Genomic DNA, 27,324 nt, shown 5'->3' with positions numbered 1-27,324 from the left:
TTTGCCCGTTCGAGTCGGTTATGGTAAATCTATCGAAATTCGTAGGAGCTAAGAGGCCTAGAATCTGTGCAGTTGTAATTAAAGACGTCTGTAATATAAAATATGAGATCTATGAGTAAGATCAGTCTCTGTGTCAGTAATGCACAGCCGGATGTGCACTGATGGTGTGTGTAAATGCAAATGAGCAGCGGTGATGCGCAGAGAGGGTGGTTTCGGTTTCGAGAGTATTGAGCTTTATGGCTATTGTTTGCCAATTTTCCTGTATATAAGAGGTTGGTTTTGCTTATTACGAGAGTATGAATACAGTTTGAATATATTAGTGTGGATGTATAGAAAATGACTAGAAAATGACTGAATTTTGATAGATGTATATTTTGTGAGCCATAAATGTTGGTGTGTTTTATTTTTCAGTTATGTGTGTGTGGGGAGAAGCTGTGTAAGACGATGAGAGGTTTCAGTTTTTCCTTTTCTTTTGACTTGCTCTTTCTGATCATGGAAGGCATGTCCAAAATACTCGTATGAAAGCGTATTTCGAGTGATTTTAACCGTGTGAATGCTGTCAGTATTTGATTTGAGTGACTCTGCATGATTTGTCTGAGTGAGTGGAAAATGGAAGTTTGAGAGAGAAAAGGCAGTGTGTGTGAGACGATTTATGGCGTCTGAAAGAGGTTAGAGCATTTAAAAGGGGTGTATGAAATAAAGGAGTGTGAAATATATTTCTTTTTGTGATGTAAAATAGGATGTTTAAAGTTTGCAAGTGCTTTTAATTCAAGAAACGCATGAGTGAGGTTATGAGAAATTGAGTTTATTTTTCTGATGGAAAACATATAAGTGTATACGCTACAAACTGATCTAAAGAAGGGTGAAGGGTGATGTGTGTGGAGAAGTGTTAGTTGTCCTGATGTTTGAAAGAGCTCTATTTAAATGTGTGTGAGTGAAATGAAGGTGTATTGTTTTTTAGATCAAGATTTAGTAGACTTAAAGAGGGTTTTTAGACTATAACTATAAAGGGAGACAGACTCTGCAGAGAACAGGAAATAGTGAACAGGAACTCTGCATGCCCATAAAAGGAACTGAGTGTGTACAGAGAGAACACAGAGAGACAGATGAGGCACATGAAGCAAATGAAGCCTTTAAGAAAAAATGAATATAATACTAATTGTATGCTTTAGTGTGTCAATACAGGTGGACGTCTCTCAACTTTGGAACCTTGAGTGCAGCACCAGAACAATAGATTAACAGAATTGGGAGAATAAGCCAGTCTTTGGCTCGAAATTGTGCAGCTTGATCTCTCACTTTGTCCCTGAAACTGAGAAGAAACTCAAAGGACAGTCAATTTCCTGATGAAGACCGACAGAACATCGTGGACTTGAAGAATTAACTGAAGCTAAAAGCAGTGCAAGCGAAAGCAGTAACACTGACAACCACTGATGAGTCCAGCAGTGTGAAAGATGCAACATGCATGCTGGTGAAGAACAGGGTGATGTGTCTGCTTGAAGGCACTGACTCTCATATTTGCCATGAATGGAGAAGAAAACAGAGCAAATGAAAATAAGACTGAAGGCACTGAATGTGATATTTTGCCATGCTGGGACTTAACTTAAAAGAAAAGACTGTAAAGAAACAGAGAAGAAGACAACAGCTGAGTTGAAACTGTGTTTGCTGGAGCTTTGAAGCACGAACAGGACACTGTGAATGAAAAAGGGACCGGTGAGAGATGAAGCTGGACGAGTTTAATTGCGAGAATACAGGATATGTTTGGACTGAAAATTGAAACCTGAACTCATGACTGTTTAGGGATGTCCACTACAGCATAACAAAGAGGTAAACATTAGAAAAGGTAAGAATAATGAACGAGAATAATTGTCATTACCTTAATGAATAGAAAACACACATACAAATTGTTACATGTGAGATTATTTTTGAAATGAATCAGAAGGGAGATAGTTTGAATCTAAAGCTCAGTGGTGAAATGCATAAATTAAATATGAATATATAGGATGCAATGAAGAAACAGCTGACACGTAGTGTACATTAACATGAATACATAGAAATGCAACGAAGAACTCAATGAATTAATTCAATGAAGAAGCAGTTTACACCCAATTAACATAAAATGCAAGGAAGAACACGCTTACATGCATGGCATAATTGGTGTTTCTGATCAGAGATAGAGAAATGGGTTATTTAAGCACTTGTGATAATAATGAAAATGTCTTAGTTTTGTTATTTTCAGGAGTAAAGCAGACTTGGACCAACTCTCCAGACGCACCAGTCGGAAGGAAATTGTAGGTTAACATCAATGGATAAGTTAAGGCAAGTTTCTGGTTGAATTGTTCACAGAATCATGTGTCCATGAACCTGAAAAGCAAGCCCCAGCTCCTGGCTGAAGACCAGGAGGGATTTTATTTAAGGTGGGAAATCAAAAGTTTCGGTTAGTAATTCGGGGAAAGAGAAAACTGACTGGATAACTGGAGAATTGGGAAGGGTCTGGGAGACTGTGAAGCCATAGATGCAAAATGACACATACCCATACACACACAAACAGAAAATGCATTAACCTTATAAAGACAAGCTCCTGAAGCTTAATGAACAGATATTGATTAAAACCCTGGCTAAGAACACAAGCATATGCAATGAAGATCTGCTTGCTGCTTGTATGAGTGAGAGAATGGTGTGAATGGTTAATAAAATTGATGGAAAGATTTAAAATAGATGGAAAAAACAAAAGAAAAGTGTTTATAAGAGTGACTTAGGAGTGCTCTCGTACTGAGTGATCAAAACCGGTGATTAGTATAGAAAGAAAATGAGAATAATTCAATAATGTGATAAGGTTTAAACATGTATTTCTCTTGTCAAGTTGGCTGTTGAGCTGTGAGTCTATGCAAATTAGCTGGAGCAGAGACACTTCCTGTGTGCGTGTGTGTCGGAGGCTTTCAGTTCAAGAGAGAGCGGTGGCTGTTGAAGATTATTTGGCGAAATATATAATGGTAAAGTATCAGGATATTTGATTACGGTGGTCAGGTCTGTTCAGAGGGGCAGATTTGGACAGGAAATTTATAATTTAGTGATGGTACGTTGTTGAAATCGGTTTAGATCTTATGCAGAATGAACACATGGTAAAGTGAGGAAGGGAGACATTGTGCAAACGGTCTTTGATCTTTTGACGAGGTTTTCAGTGCGTTGAATGGGTGAAATTTAAGATGGTTTAAGATTTTTGGGGCTGTTGTTTTCATTTTAATAGAGGGGTTTTGATAAACATGGACATGTCTAAAAGGGCCCATAGTTTTGGAACAGTGCACTTAGAAAAAACCTGTCAGGTGATTTTGTTTTGTACTTTGATGAGCTAATAATCAGCTCTCTTTTTCATTTTTGTTCTAAGCAGGCCTGGAAGAGAGTGAACGGACGGGCGCTGACAAAATTACCAAGTACGAAAATCAGGTGGGCATTACAGAATTATAATTGATTACAATCAGAGACTGAGTGGCGGCGAGTCCCTGTCTAAAAATGATTGCAGCGAGTCAATCCAGTCAAAAGTATAGCGAACTATTTTCCTAAAAAGGAAAACGAAATAAAACAAATGATTGAGCTCATTTTGCTGATGTGGAGCATCTGATGACGCATGCAGAAGGCTGCAGTATCAGCAAAAACATCAGGTGTGAATGCATGTGAGTGAATGCAGTGATGGGACCAAGGGGAAATAAATGAAAGGACAAGTGGGAGACTTAAATAAGGGGTGCTGATTTTGGGATATTGATGGATGTTTGGAGAAAATTTCTTTTTACTGGGGTTAGATTATGGGATTACATTATATTGTTGGGAGAATGCAAAATGCTAAAAGGGAAACATTGTTTGATGAGATTTAAGTTACCATTAACTGAGGTAACTCAGGATTAATAACTGTTTTGTTTAAGGTTATTTTTGTCATGACACAGACTGGATCATAAAGGGGGAGAGTGAAGTACAGGTTTTGTTTCCAGGAAGTTCCAAGGATCCAGAGTTCGATGGAGCAACGATTTTGAGAAGATTTGACATAATAATTTAATTGATTTTGTTCCTTTGATAGGTTTGTAGCTTAAACCTATTCGCTGGAACGTTGAAGGCAATGTGATCACACAGCAAGCAAGACCCGAGTAGGCAACATTCTTTATGTTTCACGTGCACGGGAGAGAACTGGACAGGCGCGTTCCTTCGCTTGACCCCAGTTGCTCTCGTCCGTTCCCCGTAACACTGCTCTTTTATTGTGGTTACATGAATATGCATAGGTTCATTAACATATGACATCTTATAGGTATACATGTGAACAAGGAATACCTTGTGTGTGTGTGTGAGCTGCTGACCAAAAGGGTCATAAAGCAGGAACAACATCCTAGGTCATAAAGAGGGTAACCTCCCCACACCCAATCTATGGTCACCCTAGATAACACAGTGAAGCCATACAAAGGGCAGGAAGTTTTACCACATCAGACCTTCACAAGGATGTTTGCCTGTGATAAAACACTACAGCCCCCACTCAGAACCTCGAGAATCTGGGAGGGAGAACAAAAGAATTCCTTTCAACACACAGTTAAAGTACAAATGGTAAGAATAAAAATGACAAACATTTAACAATTCACTCTAACATCTTAAATACAGGTTTTCAGGGCTGGAGCAAAATACCGGAGAGGAGGATGGCTGAAGTGTTCTGAGGAATGATATGATAGGACTAACATTTTTTCCCTTTTAATTTCCTAAGCTTGGGTGAAGCATGTTGAGTTTTTGCCACATGAGATGTGTCAAAAAAGAGAGGGGTTTAAGATTTAATTTGTTTAATTTAAAATGGGTTTTAGTATAATTTTATAATGATTGGGGTTGTTTGATAATTTAGATATGGTAAAACCGAGGCAGAGATTGTTAATTCTAAAAAAAGGAGTAAAATGAACTGAATTCTGTTTAGAAGATAAATTGCTGGTGTTAATAAGAAGTTGTACACCAAACTTAGAGGGAAATGGTGGGAATAAAGGATATGCTTTGGGGAAAATAGTGAACATTTTATGAGTAGAAAATGTGGGATTTCTTTTTGATTTTTAAGATAAGTTGTCACAGTGACATAATGTTAGAATGTTGTTATAATGTAGGCTTTAGAAACAGAGAGTAAATAGATTTATTTCTAGGGTAGAGGAGAGCTTTTATGAGGATGTTAAAAGTCTCGCTGACTCAAATGAATAATATTGGAGATTATATATGTAGAAATGATTTTTCATACACATTGCATTTTGTGCCTTTAACGGAGTTGTGGCTCAGAGAGTCGTCTCTTGAGGGTCACAAACTTTTGGTTAACGTTATGATTAGCCAATCTACTGTGAGAATGACCTGAGTTATTGAAGGATTGCACACGCTTACAGACATATAGAGTTCATTAAGACACATGACAGGATTGATTCCAGGCAAAAGGCCTGAAATCCATTTAGCATTTAACTGAATAGGAGTTTCGCTTGTAACTAAATTGGGTGACATGTAAAATATGGAGATAACACATGCAGCTCCAAATGAGTCCTCTTATATAAAATGCAGTTACAGAATAACAAATGCCTGTTGAAGTGACTAAGTTTTTGTTTAGAACAGAAGCAAAGGGAGAAAGCTTATATAGTCTGCTTAAGTCTGATAAAGAATAAATTAGAATGTATCATTACAATAAGAGCAGCAAAATGAAATAGAATGATATACACAGAAGTTGTTCCTAGGGAGCTTTTAGCTATGATGAAATTTATTTAGGAGCTATTGATAATGTGCTTACACGTAGTGATTAAAGTGGTTGTGTTTTTTATCCTTTAGTAGAATAAGCAGGTATAATGATTTTCTTGATACATTTTCTTGTAATAGGTGACTTTAGATGAGAGGCACCTGCAGCAGCGACAGTTTTGTGTATAGGATGTTGGTGATCAGATAAGGAACCAACAGGAAGCCTGCAGAGACGTGCAAGCAGTGCTTTTAAGAGTTTTACAAATGCTGAGTATGGTTGAATGAGATATAAAAATAAAAGTCAAAAACCAAATACAAAATTAGGTTCATGTTTTGAGTAATATTAGCTTGAATCAGGTTTGAATGAAGAGAACAAGAGAGGGTCAGAGTGGGAGAAGTGATCCTAAAGTTTATGACGTCAGGGGTGGACAGGGAAGCAGCTGAATGGGCCAAGGAGTGACCCAACATAATGTATTGCGACCTCTGGTGGTCCAGAGGTCGAGAGTGGGAGTGTGAAGAATAGAAATATTTTCCTGCTATTATTTGCTGCTATTTTGATAATCATCATTACCGTTTCATGTTAATAGTGATGTTGCTTTCCCAGATGCATTCAGATGTTCAAATATATTGGTATTATATCAGTCTTTATTACAGGTTGTTATAACCACTTCAAATTGTGGAGTTGAATTTATAATTTAAAGGTTTTTGAATGTTTTGTATTCTTATACTGAAGTCTTCAGTGGGTGAGAAGCTGACTGCAGGGACAGGAAGTTACATGTGTTTGAAGTTGCAGGCTTCTGCAGAAGTGAAACTGAAACCAGAGTTTAACTGCAAGTTAAGAGCAGGGTGTTATTATGCATGTATCGTTGATTAACACACACACTTAGTTAGAGGGATCACTGATAGGGGAAGTTCAAATTGTGTTGCTTGGGGTGGCTTTTAGACTATATTAGGAGGAGCAAACATATTGGCAGATCTGAGAAGGAAAACCTGTGTTATGAAAATGATTTTAATCTTTTATACATGATTGCATTTGAGGTTATGTTATCATCATTGGAGTGTGACATTTAGGCCAAAAGTCACTCATAGTTTAGCTGTATGAGCTCAGGCCTTATGTCTGGCTATGACAGAGGTGTGAGGTGAAGCTGGGGTGCAGGAGAGGTCACGACACGTACACAGTACACAGTACACAGCATGCACGCGCCCCCGCACGTGCACACACACACAGATAGACTCATTTAGGTAAGAGTTTATAACTGCAAAGTCGAGGCGTACGTGGTAGTCTGTTACAGGAAGTCCACCTGATGTTCGGGGAGATAAGGAGGCGCTCATGGAGCGACAGCGAAGACGAGCTGAGGGGAAGCACCGACCCGAAGACTATGTTCTTTTAAAACTATGTTAAAGGTTGTTGACAGAACATTTGTGGTTTAGGCTGACGTATGCTGTATTAAATCTGCCTAGCAACAGAAGAGGGGGCGGTACAATTCTCACCTCTATAAAGTCTTTGTTTTGACTTTTGGTAAGACAGTTCAACACTGATTGGGTTGTTGAACTCACACATGTGTTCATTAAAATGCCGTCTAAATTGCACACGCCTGGATCTGTGGTTATTTTTGGATTCCTCTCTCAACATTGAACCCTAACAATATCAGTCTGGTTTCAGAGCCTTCCACAGCACAGCGTCTCTACTGAAGGTGTTCAATGATTTACTTTTAGCTGCTGACTCTGGTAAAAGTACAGTTTGAATTCTTCTAGACCTGAGTCCAGCATTTGGTACTGTTAACCACACAATCCTATTAAACCGTCTAAAGATGTGTCAGCATAGAAGGAAGTTATAATTTAAGGGATTTTGAAAAAGCCTTTTTATTTCTGTGAGTGGAGCAAAGCTGTGGAACAGTTTGAGTTTGGAGAAATTGATGAAATTCAGTGAATATCTCTGTTTAGGAAGTTTTATAGTGTGCTGTATATATTATATCAGAAATATGTTTGTTATTATTACTGCAGATTATATCAGTAAGGAAGCTGATGAAATATTGACTGATAACTTATGGTGAAGGGGTGGGATTAAATATGCGTGTCCTTCAAACTCTTTTTCGATATGTAACTGAATCAGAACAGGTGAAGCAATGTTGATATGTATTGGGGTTTTTTGTATACTATTTTTTCTCTTCTTTTCTTTGCTAAATGAACTTTGTATATTGTTTACATAATCAAAATAAATTAACAAACAAACAATCTTTTGAAACCGATACTCTATGCAGATGACTGAAAACAAGACCTGCGTGTCAGTGTCTTCATTCATTTCCCTGGTTTTAGGGCACAACACATGAACTAGTTTTTCAGCATCACTCTGGGACAGGATATTTCTAATTTTGGAGATGTTGCACAAATGGAAGAAAGCAGTCCTACATATTTGTTTAATATGCACATTGATGGACATATCCTACTCAAGAACAACTCCAAGATTCCTCAGTGTTACTGGAGGCCAAGGTAATGCCTCCAGAGTAATAATCTGGCTAGACAACATCTTTCCAAGAATTTCAGGGCCGAGTACAATAACCTCCATTGTTAATTAATATAAAATCTGTAAAAATAAATTCACATCAAATGACACACATCAAAGATTCTTCCAAGCCAAAAAATGTGTGAAAACTGGTGATTTTATCATATGATTACTCATATGGATGAACAACTAAGAAACCGTACCCCTGGAAAGATCTCAGAGAAAATCTGTAAAATTAAACTCCATACCACACCAGTGACAAGAAATGTAAATGTATCAAAGCATCAAAACATCAGATCTCAACGATTTAAGACATAAAACACTGATATCCCATTAGTGTGAAGCAGCATTCTTGCGAAAAATGTTTCATTGATTGGTGATTTGATTGTCCATTTTAACACTCACATGTGTGAAACTTTACTCTGGGAACACCTGTGAAAAAAGTTTAAATGCATAAAAACAGTAAAGAATTTGCATCAGATATCAAAGACACATTATTGCCAAAGCAATGCGTTAAACACCTACATGACACACAGGGAGAGAGAAACCCTACCCCTGCAACACTGGTCAGAAAAGATTTAATGACATGAGAACCCTCCACATTGCTTATAATTTCTCTAGTAAAGAGTCCTAAACACATGAATCATAAGCAATTTTAAAGATTCAGAGATATATTTGTGTGTACCAAATATAGTTTGACCATCACATTATTGCACACATCACATTATTTCAATGATTTAAAGCCAAAGTCCTACCAAAATGTGAGGACTCATGCAAATGGGAAACCTTACCTCTGCAACACTAGCGAGCAATGTTTTACACAGGTGGTGGAAATTATCCATTCATCCATCCATTCGCTTCCGCTTCTCCTTTTCAGGGTCGCAGGGGGCGCTGGAGCCTATCCCAGTTGTCATAGGGCGAGAGGCAGGGTCCACCCTGGACAGGTCGCCAGTCTGTCGCAGGGCTAACACACAGAGACAGACAACCATTCACACTCACATTCACTCCTGCATTCACACCTATGGGCAATTTGGATTAATCAATTAACCTATTTTCACAAACTGCATGTCTTTGGATGGTGGGAGGAAGCCGGAGTACCCGGAGGGAACCCACGCGAACACGGGGAGAACATGCAAACTCCACACAGAAAGACCCCGGCCTGAGGGTGGAATTGAACTCAGGACCTTCTGTGCGGCAACAGTGCTAACCACCGTGCCACCGTGTTGCGGTGGACATTATTTCAGAAGTAAACATATAAGCAATAAATAATCATTATTTATTTCTTATATGTTTATACAAGCTTCAACTTCATCAAAGTCACAGATACGTTTAATAGGTATCCTTGGTGTTAGTGACTTAGTTAAGAAAAATCAAAGTCATCGACCGAGTGAATATTTTATTTTCCTTAGAGCTAAGCAGTGCCCAAAGCAGTGAACAAAGGCTTCTAATCAACCCTTATGTCCCATGACAAAAAAACAAAACAAGGAGGACGTCTGAAGGGCGATGGTTCTCAGGTGGAAAAGGATGGCGTGCCCACTCTAGGTCAGCGAAGAGTTGCTGCCAAGAGTGCAGAAGTTTAAGTATCCCCAGGTCTTGCTCATGAGTAAGGGGAGTGGCAGAAATGAGCTTACTTAACTTAGACATCAGGCGAGTGACCTCCTGTGATTAATTTATGTTATGTTTTATGTCCCACAAATTTCTTTTGAATTTATTTTAACGACAGACTTTGTGTGAAAGTAAACTGTTCTTCAGTTTCAGTCGTTTTTTTTTCACAGCTCTGAACAGTGGAGCTGAAAGTTGTAATTTTTCAAGTGCGCTTGATCTTTTCAAGTTTCCCCTGGACACTGGCAGCTTTTTCAGTTGTTTTCGGTCTTGTCCTCGTGCCTGACCATTTTCAGAGAATTGCTCTTTGTTTGTTAAACCTCTTAAAGATGGCACATGACTCAGTGAAACACTAGAAAGGTTCTTAATTCAAGGGATGAACTCAAGATTTGTGTTTGCACATAACAGACAACAAGAATTGCTTTTAAATTGTATCTTTACCCACTTTGTTACAAGCAAAAACACATAATTACTTCATATGTACTACACTACCATGTACTTTATTTTGATTTATGTTTGTAAATTTTAATACTTTGCAATACATTACAATTCCTGGCAAAGTATAAAAAAGAGGCTCAAGACTTTTGCACAATACTGTATACTAGCTGTGGAAGAAGGAACAGAAAGTGAACAACATCCTGTGCTGCTCTGGTCCGTTTGGCAAAGCTTTGGTGACCTCTGGTGGTCAAACAGGTGAGGTGAGGAACCAAAGCTGCTGTGTGTGTGTGTGTGTGTGTGTGTGTGTGTGTGTGTGTGTGTGTGTGTGTGTTGTGTGTTTTATAGATCAAAGAAAATGTAATGGATATACACTTACATAGAAATTTATTGTTCTGCTTATTAGTTCAAACCTCTCACTAATAACTATTAGTAGAGTGACACCTGCTGGGATTAACTGGATATGACAACTAATTGCTGATGAGTCTCTTACTACTTATAAGAATTCTCCAAATAAGACCATAAATCATTACATAATCTTTGCACCTTGAGTCTAAAATGAACCAGAACAAAAACACAAGGAAACGTGTTTGTTGCTCGTTATTGTTTCTTTACCCTAAATATGGTCGGACTCGAATAATGTTCATAATTTATGCACGAGTCAGGCACCACAGTGACTCTCCCTGAGTATGAAAACTGTGATGATTGTAGTTTTTCTTTCTCATTGTTTCTCTTATCTACATTCTTTAATTGTGAAGATGAGTTTTTGTGAAGAGTTTAAATATGTGTATCACACGGCTCCTTATTCTGGTGATTTTGCTGAACCTCAGTGGTTATTACACATGAATATCTGGTCCTAAAACAGTCATAGTCAGTCATATTTTAACTTCCCTCACAGAAAGTGTTTATACTGAATTATAAACTGCAGATCTCCTTATAAATAGAATGTTTCATTGATAAATAGATGATTAATCCTTAATTCATCTTTCAGAGAGCAGGGAGATTTTTTTTATTAGATTTTTTAAAAAATGTGTCTTGGAGAAAAACATCTACTTTGACAAAATATTATGTCCTGTTTTACCTGAAACATGAAAACATAGGAGGCATAATGATTTGCATATAGTTTACTGAAAGTAAAACTATATGTTCATGTATAAAAGTGTCCCTTATACTGTCCTCACTGCTATATTGTGAATAAAACATACTTGTGTACTTAATAATTAGATCTATAATAATCAATGATAATCTAACATTAGGTTAACACACTTGGTTGGAAATCACTCTCCACACCGTTAACTAAACCTGTGATCTCACACAAAAAGGCTGAAAGTGTTCAAACATTAGGAACAAGCAGAGACGTCTGCTTTCAAATGCAAACTTGCATCAGTTCAGATCGTTTCTCCTGGAGTTCAGTACCAAACTGTCCCTGTTGGATCTCCTCCCTCTGGAAGCTCCTCACTCCTCTTGAACAAAGATGGATGAAAATGTGACCTCTGACCTCAGTTAAGCCTCTGGGAGCAAGTTAAAGTCAAACCTCAGATACACAGTGACCTCTAGTGGCAGTTGAGTGAAGACACAGCAGCTGCGGTTTCTGAAAGCAGGTTTAACAGGTTTGGACTCACTTTAGATGAAACAAACAGTTCAGACGTGCAGGAAAGCTTTTCTCCAAGGTCTCTGCAACAGTTTTAAGAACAATAACTTCCACTGTCATAGCAAAGATCAAATGATATCAAAATATATAATGACAAAATGACATAGCTCTGAACAAGCTGCATGTCACACTCAGCAGGGCTTGTGTTAGCTCAACTTTTGGTAGGTCTCTGGATGTCAGGTGCAGGAGATGAAAGTGAACTTTAGTGTGTTACACATTACCTAACAAGCAAAAGGTCCACAGTCTGAGGAAAGGCATGAAACCTCAGACATGTGGAACGACTCGCTGTGGGATCACTTCTCAATCAGGGAGCAGGTGAGAGCAGCTTCGCTGCAGCCACACCAACTCATAAAACACACCATAAAGTACCACAATGTGTGCTGACGCAAGAAATGATTATTACTGAAAATGATCTTTAAATTCAATTCAATTCAATTCAATTTTATTTATATAGCGCCAAATCACAACAAAAGTCGCCTCAAGGTGCTTTATATTGTACAGTAGATCGCACAATAATAAATACAGAGAAAAACCCAACAATCATATGACCCCCTTTGAGCATATGATTGTTGGGTTTTAAAGTCATCCATCATTTACAGCTGGAATGTAAAGTTGCATTTCGGAGAGGAATTGTATTTTATTGGAGGCTCTTTCCTCCTCTGCTGGAACTTAAACACAGATCAAGCAGCAACACATTAAACTGATGGTTTGTGATGGGAGCAGCTGAACATTTGTTTCCAAGATAAAACTGTTTTCATTTTGAGACTGAAATCAAACCCACAGAGGTGGATGTTCCACACATGGCTGCATTTATCAGTGGGCAGGTGTAAACCTTGTGTTCTTTAACACAGCCATATCTTGTGATGAAAATGGATCTACACTGTCTCCTAACAAACTGCAGAGGTTTAACAGTGTGTGGCTCCCTCTAGTGGATGTTGTGGAGTATTCTGTTGTCTTTGCTCCAAAGGTTTTTGTACAGAGTTTTGGTGTTTCCTGTCACTGTGGGCTGCAGAGCACAGTAGTACACAGCAGAGTCAGACAGATGAAGCTTCTGGATCTTCAGAGGAACTGATTGTTGTATTTTGTTGATTTTAGCATCAAATCTGTCTTTTGGAAACTCCTGATCATTATCTTCTGTTCCTGTAGTGTCACGTCTTAAAACATACTTTGGAAATTCATTTATTTCTTGTTTGTACCAGAACAAATATGGATATGCATCAGTTGTTTCATATCTACAGTCAAGTGTAACTGTGACTCCTTCAGCAGCAATGACATCTCCTTGTTCCTGGATCACTTTGTCTTCTCCTTTACACTCTGAGGAAGAACAGAACATGCAGAGGAAGAGATGGATCAATAAACATGATTGAAGTTATTGAAAAGTTCCACAGTGTAAATGATGAAATCCCCTCTTTCTGTCCTTGTTGTGAATCGTGTGCAGAGGAAACATGTTGATGTTTGTATCTTACCAAAGAAAAGAGCAGCAAGAATAATCCACAGCCAATGTTCCATCTGTACAACAAGGTTTCAATCAACAGGAGAAACTAGCTGATGTTCAACATTCAGTCTGAGAATTGTTCTCTTCACAGCAGCACTTATTATTGACACAATGGTTGAACACAGTGCAGAAGGAGAGCACCGCCTACTGGATGATGTCGCCCTCTGTCTCCTCTTTGAGCTGGATGTTCACTTCTCTCACTTCCTCTTCCTCCTGGTTCACAGACTGTTAGCAGCATTTGAGTCACTGTGAGGAGGGAGGAGGGAGCACTTTGCACTGTGTGCAAGCACAACGAGCCAAATGTTCTCCATCACTGAGGTCATTAATGCTTCTCATGCTTAAAGTGAGACTTGAAAAGCTTTGATTATGGTTTAAATGATTTGGATTTATGAAGCTGTATTTTTCTTTAACATGAAGCATTACGTGTTTCACAGAGCACAGCAAAGAAAGAACAGAGGAGCTGCAGTGAAACAATAAGTGAGAAAAGAACAAAAGTAAACCATAAAAGTTAAAGCAGTCGTCTGTAGCAGCAGAACTCAGCGTTAATAAACCAGCTGCCACATGTGGCTGATTCTATACTGGGGATAAAGTGAGATTTGGCAGGTGGGTTAACCATCAAATATGGACAGATTCTTATATAGCGCTTTTCTACTGTCCTGGAGTACTCAAAGTGCTGTATACAACATGCCTCATTCACCCACTCATACAAGCACTTCTAAACTCAAGTGTAAACTAATAAACATTGACACTCCAATGAACGCAGCGGAGGGCAATTTGGGGTTAGTATCTTGACCAAGGATATTTGGCAGAGCCAGGAATCGAACTAGTAGCTGATCTGCTCTACCACATGAGCCACGGCCTCCCCTTATAAATAAGGGACACTCTGCCAGAAGCACAACACACAACCAGCTGAGCTTAGTGTAGGATCCACAATGCAGGTACTGGCTGGGGTACGAGTGAGTGTTTATTTGTAGTGAAGTAAAGTACAAAACAGGAAATAAGGAACGGGAGCAACTAAAGCCTAAACTGGGAAAACTAATAAACAAACCTGAAAACATGAGGCCGTGCAGGGAAAGGAGAGCAGAGAGACGCGAGGAATACCAAAACACACAGATGGAGCGACAACAAACAGAGGCAGACACACACTATAAATACACACGAGGTAATGAGGGAATGACACACAGGAGGGGAGCACAGCTGAACAAAGTAAAACAGGAAACTCACAGACTGTTTTACAAACATAATCTCAGAGACACGAACAGGACACCGGGAGAGGACACCGGGAGAGGACACAGGTCGGGACGACAGAAACACTAAAGACAAGACTCAAACCCTAAGAACTAATACGAAACAGAAGAAACTAGAAAATAATAACAATAAACTCAAAACACTGGGCCAGCAACCATGACAGTGTAAATATGCACTGTATGTGACGCTGCAGGTAACGGTCACTAAACGGGACATTTAAAGTGGAATAAAGGAAGAAAGAGTTTTGCTCATTATGGGACAGTTGGCAGCTCTACAGGTGGGGACCCACATCAGGTGAAGCAGTGCAGCACGGACAAAAGAAAATATGAAAGTAAATAGAATAACTGAGACTGTGAGCTTCAGCAGGTGGGTTTGCTTTGTGTACAGACTAAGATGAGCTGAGCTGCTGCTCTTTGTGCATTTACACAACTGACAGAAGACATAAGTTCGGGACACAGAAAGCTGCTGTAAAAAGTTGAATCTGACGAGTGAATCGAGTCAGATTAGTTATTCGTTCAGTTTAAACTGATGTCAGTGACCCTTCATGGAACCTGACCTCACCGACATCATTCAGGTTTTCTTTGTTAGTAAATAAAATTTACAGTGATGATAAATAATCAGAATGTTGAAGTGATTCTTTCTCAGCATGTCATTCAGATTTTCTTTGTTATTTATGGATTCATATCTCAGCTGATAAACTGTGACTCAGCAGCTTTTTCACTGTGGTCGATTCAGAGAAACATGAAATGCTGCTTTGACTACAAAATAAAGGAGCTCGTGATGAGAATACAGCTCACACTGCACCAGTCGCTGAGTGTAGAGTCAGATGGGCTTTGAAGCAGCCTGGTGTCATCTGCAGGGGTTTAATGGGGCGAACCACAGAGGAGTTCATGTGTCATGTCAGAGCGCTCTGTCCACACATTCATCAACATATGTGTCCTGCTGCCTTCAGGTGTCTGCAGGGCTTCAGTGTGACAGAAATGAGGTGCAAACTGAGTCACTGTCTGGGTATGTGTGGGTGTTACTGTGTGTTTGTAAGGACTCTGCTGCTTTGCTCCTTCAGGGCTCTGCTTTGCAGTGTCTGTGCTGCTGCTCCTGACTTTAAACCAGAGGCTGATGTTCATGGATTATAGGAGAGGACGAGGTAGCTGAGAACATTATGCAGAGGCCACAAGAACTGATTATCTTAAAGAATTACTGTTGTTTTATACTTCGAACATTTTTCAATTTCATTCAAACTACAAAGACTCTGTTTCCTCACAATCCAGAGCAGTTTAACAGTGTGTGGCTCCCTCTAGTGGATGTTTTGGAGTATTCTGTTGTCTTTGCTCCAAAGGTTTTTGTACAGAGTTTTGGTGTTTCCTGTCACTGTGGGCCTCACAGCACAGTAGTACACAGCAGAGTCTGTCACTGCAGCAGAGGAGATCTGAAGATCCAAACGCTTTTTTCCAGACAGTTTTGTGGAGAATCTTGCAGCTGATTTCAGAAACTCTGACAGTCTAGAAATATTCATCCCTGATATGTGGATCAGGAACTCTGGCGGTTTCCCTGGATATTGTCGATACCAGAAGAAATGATCATTGAGATCTGCATCTTGGGAATAAGTGTAGGACAGAGTGAGAGTGTTTCCTTCTAAAGTGGACTCTTCATCCTTGACTGCAGTGAGCTGATCACAGCTGACACCTAAAGGAAGAGATAAATGTTGTTAAAGACGATGTTAAACTGTGGCGCCTGTTCCAGTGATTTCTAGCAAACAGATCCTTTAAAGACATTTCTTCTTCCTGCTTTAACCGACCTGTTAGTGTGATCAGAAACAAAGGAAACATGAGCCAGTAATGCAGTGACAGCATCTTCCACACACTATCTGTTCTGTATGCTTCAGATATTGAATGTATCTGACAGTGGGAGTCCTTTTCTGCTCTGCTCTGTGACAGTGTTGCTCCTCCTTCAGCCTCTTCCTCCTCTCATATCTCTGCATGTTACAAACACCAAAACCAAACCTCAATACATGTTACAGCTTTCAGCACAAACTCAGAAACCTCCAGTGGATTTAATCTTTGTGTTTCATACTTTTGGATTTCATCTTGGACTTAGACAGTAAATGAAGACTGACTGGCACAGCTGGATTCATGCTTTAAATTATAAAAATATAAATGATTTGGGTACTTTTAGTTTCGGGCTGCTGTAGCGTGAACCTGCCACTGGGCGGTGCGCTATTGTCAAGCATTGAGTTTTTTCTGTGTTCTGGAGTTATTAAAATGAGTTTATGAGATTAAAATCATTGCAATTTGTTTTCACTTTAAAATATTGTGTGAAATTGTGTCTCACTCAGTGAAGTGAACATTGATGATTTATGATCATGTTTATGTTTCAGGAGTAAATATTCCGTCCGACCTGAAACTGTTTCCAGCGGTTGGAGTAACATGTCTGCTGTTCAGCGTCTCAGAGAGTTTATCACCGAGGAGGAGGAGGACATGTTGGAGTCTGAGGAAGACTCTGGTGATGAGGAGCCTCACAGAGCAGGTCTGAGCTTACAGCTTACACAGCTATGTGTAATATTTTAGTGTTTTACCGTTTTTAGGCTCACAGACTGAAGGTAAATTCACATAAATGTCTATAATAAGAGAAACGTCCCGCAGTGATCACACAGTTCATCGGTAAAGCTAACAGCGCGCATTTCTGTGGACGCTGCTGTAGAATCAGACTGAGCAGCTGCTCAATACACACACGTTTATTTAAAGGCACGGAGGGTGTGTGAGCCTCTGAAGGTTCCACGTGGTACTTATTTCAATAAAAATAATTACTTCTGTCAGCAGCCTGTCTGTGAGGAGGAGGAGGAGGTTCTCCCTGAGCAGCAGCTCTGGGACCAGGAGAGGAGCTCCAGTCTGGAGCAGGAGGAACCAGAACCTCCACAGATTAAAGAGGAACAGGAGGAACTGTGCAGCAGTCAGGAGGGAGAGCAGCTGGGACTGAAGGAGGAGACGGATACCTTTATGGAGTTTGAGTGCAGCGCCGGTATTGATGAACACACAGGTATCGTCCAGCATGCAGCAGCAGTGTGTGATTCTCTGCTGGTTTGAATGAACTCAGCTTTCAACTCAGTTTTCAAAAGACGGCCAATCACAGTGAAGTTGGATTAAAGGATAACGGAGCTAAAACATCATGTTTCAGGATGAGCTGAGGGGCTGCAGCGGCTCCAGTGTGACGGCCTCCTCGCTCACTGTGAAACATTCAGAATGCTGGACGAGCGCTTTTGCCAGTGTCATTAAAACAAAGCTCACTTTGTAACTATAAATATATATATTATTTATTAAAGTGTAGAATATAAATGTTTTACATACTCATGATTTTCTTTTATCGAGGTCAGTGCAGACCACACGGCCGTCATGTTGCCACCAACATCAGTGACTTTCATGTGATTTCATTGATTCTAAGGTGTTTGTAGCAGTGAAGTGTGTGTCAGTGTGAGCTGTACACACGAGTCAGTGATGTGGTTTCTCTGACTTCGTTCTGATGTTTGATGTGACTCAGCGTCTTCAGTTCACTCTGTTTGTAGCAGACTGACAGCAGGTCTCAGGTCTCCAGGCTGGTTTCCAGTTAAAGTTAACATTCGACTTCTGTAGTACAGCAACACAGCTGTGTCATGGACCCCTGAACTCACTGCACCACCCTCCTCTGCAGCCGCAGCCCACACCCAGTGTTACAGTGAGTTACACAGCTGATGGAGCTGGGCTGACAGCACCTGTCACCTCCATCATAAACAGTGGGGGCATTTGTTCTGGGGAGCAAAGACAGAGTTCAGACTCAGCACAGCCCGTCAGTTTTTAATTTGCTTCATAACAAGCAAAAATGATGTTTGAACTAAACGCTGTGTCGTCTGTCAGAGCTCCACTTCAGTCATGTGTTACATTTGCTGCATGGAGAATCTCTGTCTTACACTGTGACAGTTCCATCTGAGGCATGAAGCACAGACGTGTAGCCCACATTAGCACCGTGAACTGTGACGACACAAAGACGGAGCACCGACTGACTGACTGTCGTTTCAGTGTTATGCTGATGAATCTCAAATCTACTTTCCTTTTAAAAAAATCTACAGACTCTTTAAAGTTTTGCTGGACTGCCTTGATGACATGAAATCATAGTTGGCATTACATATTTTGAATGTAAATGATCAAAAAACTGAGATCGTACTATTTGGACCTTCTGACCCTCGTTCTTCTCTTGAGGTTGACCTTGGCGCTCTGGAAAACTCCAGAACTCTCTTTGATGGCAGTTTTTCATTTGACAAACAAATAACTTCTGTTGTAAGAGCCTGATCCTTCCAGCTCAGGGCCTTTGGAAAAATTATGAACATTTTGTCATCTGCTGACTTTGAGAAAGTGATCCATGCATGTATTTCATCCAGGCTTGACGACTGTAACAGTCTTTATTCTGGTATCAGCGCTGCTGTCTCATCTGCAGCTAGTTCAGGATGCTGCAGCCCGACTCCTCACAGGCACTCGTAAACACCACCATATTTCCCAGTCTTGGCTCGTTTACACTGCCTTCCAGTACATGTAGAATTGATTTTAAGATTTTAAATGGATTGGCCTCCTCGTCCCTCTCTGATCTTCTAACTGAAAATACTCCAAACAGAACTCTCAGGTCAGCTGATGAGTTGCTTCTGATTGTTCCTAGCAGCAGCCTAAACCACGGACGAGACGGAGACTTTATGATGCTGTGCCTAAACTTTGGAGCAGTCTGCCTCTTCAGTTAGCGTCTCTCCAACACTCCACATTTTTAAATCCCGTCTGAAACACATCTTTACTCAGCAGCTTTTAACTGTGACTCCGTTTTGTTCTCTTTGTGTTTGTTTTACTTTGTGCAGCACTTTGTTCAGTCTGTGTTGTTATTAAATGTGCTTATAAACTCATAATGCTGATAACTGTAAATATATAAGAGTGACCCTTTAACCCAACACTGAGAGCTGAGTCACACACACTGGCTGAGTGTCAGAACTCAGTCTCACTCTGGTGCTGGACTCTGACTCTGCTCTGAGTTTTTGCATCTGTTATTTTGCTCAGGTACTTTTTTTGTCCTTACATAAGTGACCTTTGTCTCCTCTCTCTTTGTTCCTCCAGACGTCCCACAGCAGCGTGTCTGTGAGGAGGAGGAAGTCCTCACTGACCAGGAGAGGAGCTCCAGTGTGGAGCAGGAGGAACCAGAACCTCCACAGATTAAAGAGGAACAGGAGGAACTGTGCAGCAGTCAGGAGGGAGAGCAGCTGGGACTGAAGGAGGAGACTGATACCTTTATGGTGACTACTGCTGAGGAAGGAGAGCACAGTGAACCAGGAGGAGACGGGGAGCAGCTCCTCTGTCACAGATCTGCTGTAGCTGAGAGTCAGCATCTGGAAGGAGGCAGGAGTGCAGACTCAGGACGTCTGAAATTAGGAACAGAAGTGACAGCAGGAGGTTCCCCTACATCAGAGAGTCGGTGTAACTCTGACATGGGTAAAAAGCCTGTAAACTGTGATAGTTGTGGGAAGGACAGAATCCACACAGGTGAAGAGTGTGGGAAAAACTTCAGTTCTCGCTCTAACCTGAGCGTCCATGTTACAGCCCACACAGGCGAGAAGCCGGATTCATGTGAAACACGGAAAAAGGAGAAATCCATGTGAAAGGTGGACTGTTTCCATGGCAACTTTCTGTCTGTCCTAGCCAAAGATGCTCGTACAACCGAAACTCTCAAACTCAAGAACAGTTAAGAGATGGGAGCGGTATTCTGTGAAACAGAGTAAAGGTTTCATTTAAAGCAGTGAAACAGGAAAAGCTGCCTGAGGTTTAAGTGAAGCTGCGCTTTCAGCAGTCACGTCTCTGTGCAGATTATTCATAAACACAGTCTGATTTTATCTGTCTTTGCATCCTTTTTTATTTATTTTATGCTTCAAATTGTGTAATAAACAAAATCTGATGATATTTGTCTTTGAATGTGACTAAACCTAAAACTACAGCTGCCTTCTAACTGTGCTGTTTCCACATCAGGACAGAATTAATAACACTCAATGTCCCAGGTGCTGTTAAACAGAGCAGAGAGCTTTAACAAACATCCTGCTTTTATTTTGGATGCTTGTAATTTGATGGATGGAAGGTGGGGGGGAGGTCCTTATCTACACAGTGATGGTAACTGTTCTGACCATTAGAGAAATCATCATGTAAATGAAACTCTGTAAAGCACCGGTAAAAATGAATAAATAAAAGTATGCTGATATTGGAACAGTCAGCTCGTAGCTCTCACAAAGAGTAGATCACTCCTGCCTGAGTGCTGATGCAGCAGAGGGGAAGCAGGTCACCCCTCCCTCCCTCACCTCCAGCTGTTTTCCTCCCAGACTGAAAGAAACCAGTTCAGCAGCTGTCTGCAGCCCAGATGTTTCCTCTGTAGTGTATGTGTATATTAAACTGTTTCCTGCGTGGGTCTAGTGTCACTGCTTTGTTCATAATGGCCTCTCTTAGTGAACATGAACGTGGATGTTTTATATTCTCTGTACAGCTTCACTAAGGTCCTGAATATTTAAACCTTTATTTTGAAAAGAAATACTTTTTTTTATATATTTATTTTTTACTTTATTTGAAATTATAATTTGAACAGTCAGTCATTCCAGTTCAGTTTGTACAGTAGACATACAGGGCAAATAAAAGTAACAATATACAGTACAATGAAATAAGAGGGATAAATAAATAAAGGATAAAAAAAAGAGAGGGATGTGACAGACGTCATAACAACTTTGTACTTGAAAGTTGTATCTGTGACAGCTTATTCGTTAAACATTTCTGAATGAATTTCAATCAATGATAAACCTTTTTTATTGGAAGTTAATTTAAGAGAGTTTAAGTAATATTCAATTTCAATCAAAAACAAATTAAATGATGGGGTTGAGTTTTGAAATTTACATTTATGTATATGGAATTTCCCTAATAAGACATAAAGATTGACAATGGCACATATTTTTTTTCTTTAGTTTCAAAATAAGTGATAATGTTCTTCCCTTCAATTTTGATTTCGTATTTTGAAAAGAAATAACAAACCTGACGTCATCATTCTTTCTTACTGCTCTGTTCTTTGTTTTTATCTCATCTTTTATTTTCTGCTCAGAGCTCGAAGCAGTTAACGGTCTCCGGAGGGCAGCGCCGCGTCATATCCGGTAGAAGCACCGGCGAAATGCTTGGCCTGAACCGGAAGTGTGTTGTGTTGTTGTGTGTGAGCTGAGTGTGTGAGCCGAGTGTGTGAGCTAGTGATGGGTAGATGAGGCCTCGTGAAGCGTTTCAGCACATTCCCCAAACTGTGTCGACACAATGTTGCTGTTTTGCTCCATACTGACACCTGCTGGACCTTAAATATCATTGCAGGCAACTTACTTGAGACTCGCAACAGACACTGATTCAATGACCTAGTCATACGTGTATACACTGTAAGGTATTGTACTTTCCATGGAATCATTTTATATCTTTTATATTACAAATATTGTAGACATCTTTAAAATATATTGTGAATGACATTAAGTGAAAATTAAAATTAAAGTATTGTGAATGTAATATTACCCATTTGACTCAGAGTTTATTATAAATTTCTATTCAGAAAAATAAGTTTATCCAATGTTTTTGCATTCAGTCTATTGCGGGGGGTTTTTTGACACCATTTCCCCAGCTTTGGAAAACATACAGGCACAGATGAAGCTGGGGTACACAAACTGTAAAGCCAGGTGGAAAAGGTTCAGATAAGATGTCTTCCTTTCCCCCAGTACGTTAAAGGATCCTCTGATCTTGGAATGTTTCTCTCCGACACTCTCCACAATACTAAGGGGTTGGCAGTCCTTTATAATAAAATTCAGGACTGCCTGGTCCAGAACAGTCTTGCTTGATTTGAAAATAATAAAACACACATTAATAAAAAAAAAAAATGATGATAAAGCTGTTCAGTGTCTATATAGGCCTACCAGTGTTCATTCTCGGTGTGTTTGTCTCCTCATTTTCATGTTTGGCTCTGTAATGCCTAAACACGGAGGAGGTGCTTTTGTTTGTGTAAGAAACGCAGACCAGATGCGACATTTAACCTGCATAAAATGAAATAAATAATTTACACTTCAAGTCACATTGCTGTTTTTCCTATTCTGATAGATTACACTGAAACAAAGACAGACAAACAGTTACCTTATTTGCAGTGAAAAGATCAAAATGATCCCGCACAGCAGAAACATTTCTTTTTCTTTCAGGCTCCATTTTGTTTTTGGAGAGATGTGTATTTTTTTTTTTTTTTTAATCTTTGCGAGAGTAATTTTGTGTGTTTTTTGGTGGCGACTCATTCCGTTGGCAGATGCGGATGCGGTACCTTTTAAACACAGTTTGGAGCGTTGGCAATGAGCGATACAGCAGCTGTATCGATCACGTGACTTTTTCTTAAAGCGACGCACGCACCGATACAGGCATCGCTAGGTGAGCTTGATACAAGCGTCGGTGCGTCAGTGTTGCAGGACCCATCACTAGTGTGAGCTGTGGCAGTAACAATGGCTTCAGTTCAGTATCTGAGAGAGTTTATCAACGAGCGACTAACTGCTGCTGCTGAACAAATATTCTTGGAGTTTGAAAAAACGATCGTCCAGTACGAGGAAGAGATCGACCGTCAGCGCAGACTGCTGGATATCACCTGGAAACCCCAAATCAAGCTGCACAGGACAGGTGAGTGTCCCTCTGAGGGAGGATCCTAATCACAGCTCTGCGGGACATTTATGATTGTGAGGACTTTTTGGAGATGTGAGCTAACAAAGAGCAAACAGAGGACAGGACTGCACTGTGCTCCATTCAAACAGCAGGCGGTGGATTTGAGGCTTTTCTCTGACCTGGATCACTCAATCAGTTTCTTTATGTTTGCTGTCAAAGTTGGAAAACATCGAAAATCGATGTTCAGAGTAGATTATTTATTCCAGATGGATTTTATACATATAAATATAACGTTTATATAAATGTATGTTTCCTGTTGCACTTGTGAAAGTTACAAACAAATGTTTGTGCAATAATAAAATATCTAATGTGACTGATCTACAGGCTGTTGCTCGTCCTCAGCGCTGTGATCTGCTGCTGTGCTGAGGACTGTTTGAAACCAGTTCCACTTTATCTTAATGTAAACACACCTGTTCTGTCTGTGTGTGAATCAGCAGCTTTTTGTGGTGCTGCAGGGGTTTGTGTACCTGTACCAGGCCCTATCCTGGAGCCGGGCCTGGAGTGAGTGTCTGGGGGGCCACAGCCCATAAAAAGCTGCATGAGGGGCTTTAGGGGTTCTGTTCTTTGAGCCTCGAGCAGTTTAATCTCTGACCAGTCTGACCACATAGGTGAGGAAAGTCACTTCTCTGGTGGACGAGCGATACCAGCATGATGTAGTCGGGTTTGCCAAAACACACAGCTCGTGTTATAAAACGAGTCAGCTGGAGACGGGCTGCACTCTGGCCTGGATTTGCCTTCTGTGAGCCGGGCACTCGTATCCCCTCTGTGGGTGTTTCCACAGGAAAAAGTGAGGATTCAGAGGTGCTCCTGCAGGAGGACGGGGTGGACCCACCCTGGCCGTTTCCTGTCTGGGGGTGCTCCCGCTCCCTCCCCCTTTCCTGTCTGCTCTGCTGCCCTAATCTTTAAAGTGAATCCAGGCCTCGTACTGCTGTAACGTTTCATCCTGCAGAACAGTTTAACGTCTCATTCAGCTTCCACAGCTTCAGATGAATTTTCACTCATATTTACTTTTTGTGAATTCATCATTTTCTGCAGGGCGTCAGACACTCAGAGCAAAACATCGATTCATCATTTCTGCACAGATCACTGACCTCTGTTTCCATATTGAACCCAGAATCATTCAGGCTCCGTGATTAGAGGTTTGGAGTATGACAGTTGCATGTAGTGTAGCATCTTCTTCTCATACAGCAGTGACCTGTGTGTGATGCATGGAGGGTGTGGGAGCTTGCACAAGTGATGCAGGTTATCTGACCTCTTGTCGTGGAATTTTCTGTTAATAAAATCTGCAACACCGTCAGCTGTGGTCAAGCTATTTTACTTACTGCATGCAGGAGAGCCAACACACATCAAATATCAAAGTTCACAGTCATGGGATCTCTAACCCTTTTATACCCTCACACACAACTCTCTGTATCTTTCAGTTACAACAGGTTTTTGTCCCACAGCCTGTTGCTGGGCAGAGAGCAACTCCCACTATCTTTTCCCAGGAAGCTCCTGGCACTGGTCTTCTTGGGGGGTTTGTCCTTGTACACCCTAACAGTTAGCAGATAACTTAGTGAAACATCGTTAAGCAAAACTAAACAGTTTTCACCAGGTCATACTGACACATACATACAATTCATCTAAGCACCTCAATCTAAATGTGGAAATGTGAAAACTAGAATTTTCCCATTACACTCTGTAACAGAAAAGTACTTCATTTTATTCTAGTTTTTGCTCTTATACATACTTATGGTTGCAGTGAATATTTACTCAGTTTTCTCTTTTTCATCACATCAATTTTAATTTTCTGTCCTCCAGACGTCCCACAGCAGCCTGTCTGTGAGGAGGAGGTTCCCCCTGAGCAGCAGCTCTGGAACCAGGAGAGGAGCTCCAGTGTGGAGCAGGAGGAACCAGAACCTCCACAGATTAAAGAGGAACAGGAGGAACTGTGCAGCAGTCAGGAGGGAGAGCAGCTGGGACTGAAGGAGGAGATTTATAGCTTTATGGTGCCTTGTATGTATGAGGAAAGTGACGACAGTGAATCAGAACTCCTCGGGGAGCAGCTCCTCTCTCCCAGCTTTCCTGTGGCTGAGTCTGAGGATCATGAAGGAAGCAAATATAGAGATTTAGGAGTAACTGAGAATGCAGAGGTGAAGCCAAAGAAGAGAAATCACAGTGAAAATGCAGAGGACCCTACTATGCCAGCAAGTCAGTGTAACACTGGCACAGGTAACAAGTCTGTATCGTGTGATGTTTGTGGAAAAGCCTTTAAGAAAAGGTACCAAATGAGGATTCATCAGAGAATCCACACAGGTGAGAAGCCGTACCTTTGTAAAACCTGTGGGAAGGGATTTAGTGACCCGTCATCGGTTAAAAAGCATAAGGCGGTCCACACAGGGGAGAAGCCATATTCTTGCACCACGTGTGGGAAAGGTTTTACTCAGAGTGGTAGTTTGTTGAGCCACATGAGAACCCACACGGGGGAGAAGCCGTATCTGTGTAACACGTGTGGGAAACGTTTCAGTCAGAATAGCGGTTTGTGGGTCCACATGAGAAGTCACACAGGGGAGAAACCATATTCCTGCAAAACGTGTGGGAAGAGTTTTAGTCAGAGCAGCAGGCTGTCCATCCACACCAGGATCCACACTGGTGAGAAGCCGTATCCCTGCAAAATGTGTGGGAAAGATTTTCGCTCTCAGTATCATCTGACTGTACACATGAGAAACCACTCGGATAAGAAGCCTTACCCTTGTAACACGTGATGTTTCCAGTGTCCACAGGAGAGTCTGCGTCTTTGTAGCGTAACTTCACAGGATGAGTTGGCTGCTTCCAGCTGCTGCTCATGTTTGCCCTTCCTGGGTTTATGTCTCCAGCTGAATTGAACCAGCAACCTCTCACTTGGCAAGCAGCTGTGTTACCCATCACACTATGAATCCTCTTATTTCACCGATTAACAATTTGTGTATAAAAAGTGTTTGAATCTGGGAAAAAGTCAGTTTCTGAACTGCAGGCTGAACCGATGCTTGGCTCATAAAGTCAGTTGGGTCTGGTTCTCTGTCTACCAGCAACTAGATGGATCACTGGCAGAAGCACAGGAACTAAACAGGACTGCAGCCATAGATCACGTGTTTTAATGGGTATCAATCTGGCAGTGATATAAAAAGTCTGATCAGTAGAAATCAGTTCCTGGGTTCTGTTTTCTATAAAAGCTGTTTTGGAGGATTTCTTTGAGACTCTGGAAGAAAACATGTTTGATGACGTCTCTGCTTCAGTAGAATCAGCAGCAACAGTGTAAAAATGACAAAGATGCAGCTCTGAACTTCCGCCTGCATCACACTCGAGGTTTTCTTCTTTACCTCCATCACTCTGTTTGCACCTGAACGTTTAATGGAAGATGTTTGACTGTCTGGACCACCTCAGTGATTTTTGGATTGAACTCAGATGTTGAAGTTTGTGTTTCAAGCATGCTCTGTTTTGTGTTCTCATCTTTTTAAACATTAAAGTCGTTAGAGCTGACACTAACAAACTGTATGAGCTGTTTGACCTGTCGATGTGAAAGGATCTTTATAAATAAAGTTTCCTTTGTGCTTCCACAGCAGCTCTGTCTCTGTCTCTGATCTTTACTGCTTCATTTCTCTGTTGTCTTTGTCATCAGTCCAATGACACAAGAATCAGAGGTTTAACAGTGTGTGGCTCCCTCTAGTGGATGTTGTGGAGTATTCTGTTGTCTTTGCTCCAAAGGTTTTTGTACAGAGTTTTGCTGTTTCCTGTCACTGTGGGCCTCACAGCACAGTAGTACACAGCAGAGTCAGACAGCTGAAGCTTCTGGATCTTCAGAGAAACTGATGTCTTGTTCAGTTCAGCGTCAAATCTGTTTTTTGGGAACTCTTGAGCATTTTCTGTTCCAGAAGCATCTCGCCGTAAAACATATTTC

The 27,324-nt window shown here is 40.7% G+C and overlaps 2 protein-coding genes across 5 annotated transcripts in view; one reads left to right on the top strand and one right to left on the bottom strand.

Annotated features, from left to right (window-relative positions):
• The window catches only part of LOC116312420 (T cell receptor alpha chain MC.7.G5-like), a 98,743-nt gene extending 85,168 nt beyond the window's left edge, over window positions 1-13,575 (bottom strand). The window contains exons 1-2 of the mRNA XM_039607830.1: window positions 13,379-13,575; window positions 12,913-13,226 (exon numbers count right to left, since the gene is read on the bottom strand). Of these exons, the coding sequence (XP_039463764.1) occupies window positions 12,913-13,226; window positions 13,379-13,421 (357 nt within the window). The 5' untranslated portion in view covers window positions 13,422-13,575. The remainder of the gene's footprint in view (window positions 1-12,912; window positions 13,227-13,378) is intronic.
• LOC120437120 (zinc finger protein with KRAB and SCAN domains 8-like) lies at window positions 10,585-26,976 on the top strand. Of its 4 annotated transcripts, none has more exons than XM_039607827.1 (4): window positions 10,585-10,600; window positions 11,092-11,093; window positions 23,175-23,366; window positions 25,209-26,960. In XM_039607827.1, the coding sequence occupies exons 3-4, from the start codon at window positions 23,195-23,197 to the stop codon at window positions 26,150-26,152; spliced, it is 1,116 nt and encodes a 371-aa protein (XP_039463761.1). In that variant the 5' UTR covers window positions 10,585-10,600; window positions 11,092-11,093; window positions 23,175-23,194; the 3' UTR covers window positions 26,153-26,960. The 4 variants fall into 4 exon arrangements, with proteins under 4 accessions (XP_039463761.1, XP_039463760.1, XP_039463759.1 ...); XM_039607828.1 differs by lacking the exons at window positions 10,585-10,600; window positions 11,092-11,093; window positions 23,175-23,366; window positions 25,209-26,960 and adding exons at window positions 16,780-16,863; window positions 17,030-17,178; window positions 17,472-17,688; window positions 19,776-21,118; XM_039607826.1 differs by lacking the exons at window positions 10,585-10,600; window positions 11,092-11,093; window positions 23,175-23,366 and adding exons at window positions 16,686-16,863; window positions 17,030-17,178 and having other exon boundaries at window positions 25,223-26,976.
• Window positions 26,977-27,324: the final 348 nt, after the last annotated feature.

Source organism: Oreochromis aureus, unplaced genomic scaffold, assembly GCF_013358895.1.
Source record: "Oreochromis aureus strain Israel breed Guangdong unplaced genomic scaffold, ZZ_aureus HiC_scaffold_58, whole genome shotgun sequence".
In the NCBI taxonomy this organism is placed as follows: domain Eukaryota; kingdom Metazoa; phylum Chordata; class Actinopteri; order Cichliformes; family Cichlidae; genus Oreochromis; species Oreochromis aureus.
Note: the sequence above shows the minus strand (reverse complement) of the source record. Positions and strands in the feature narration are given on the sequence as shown.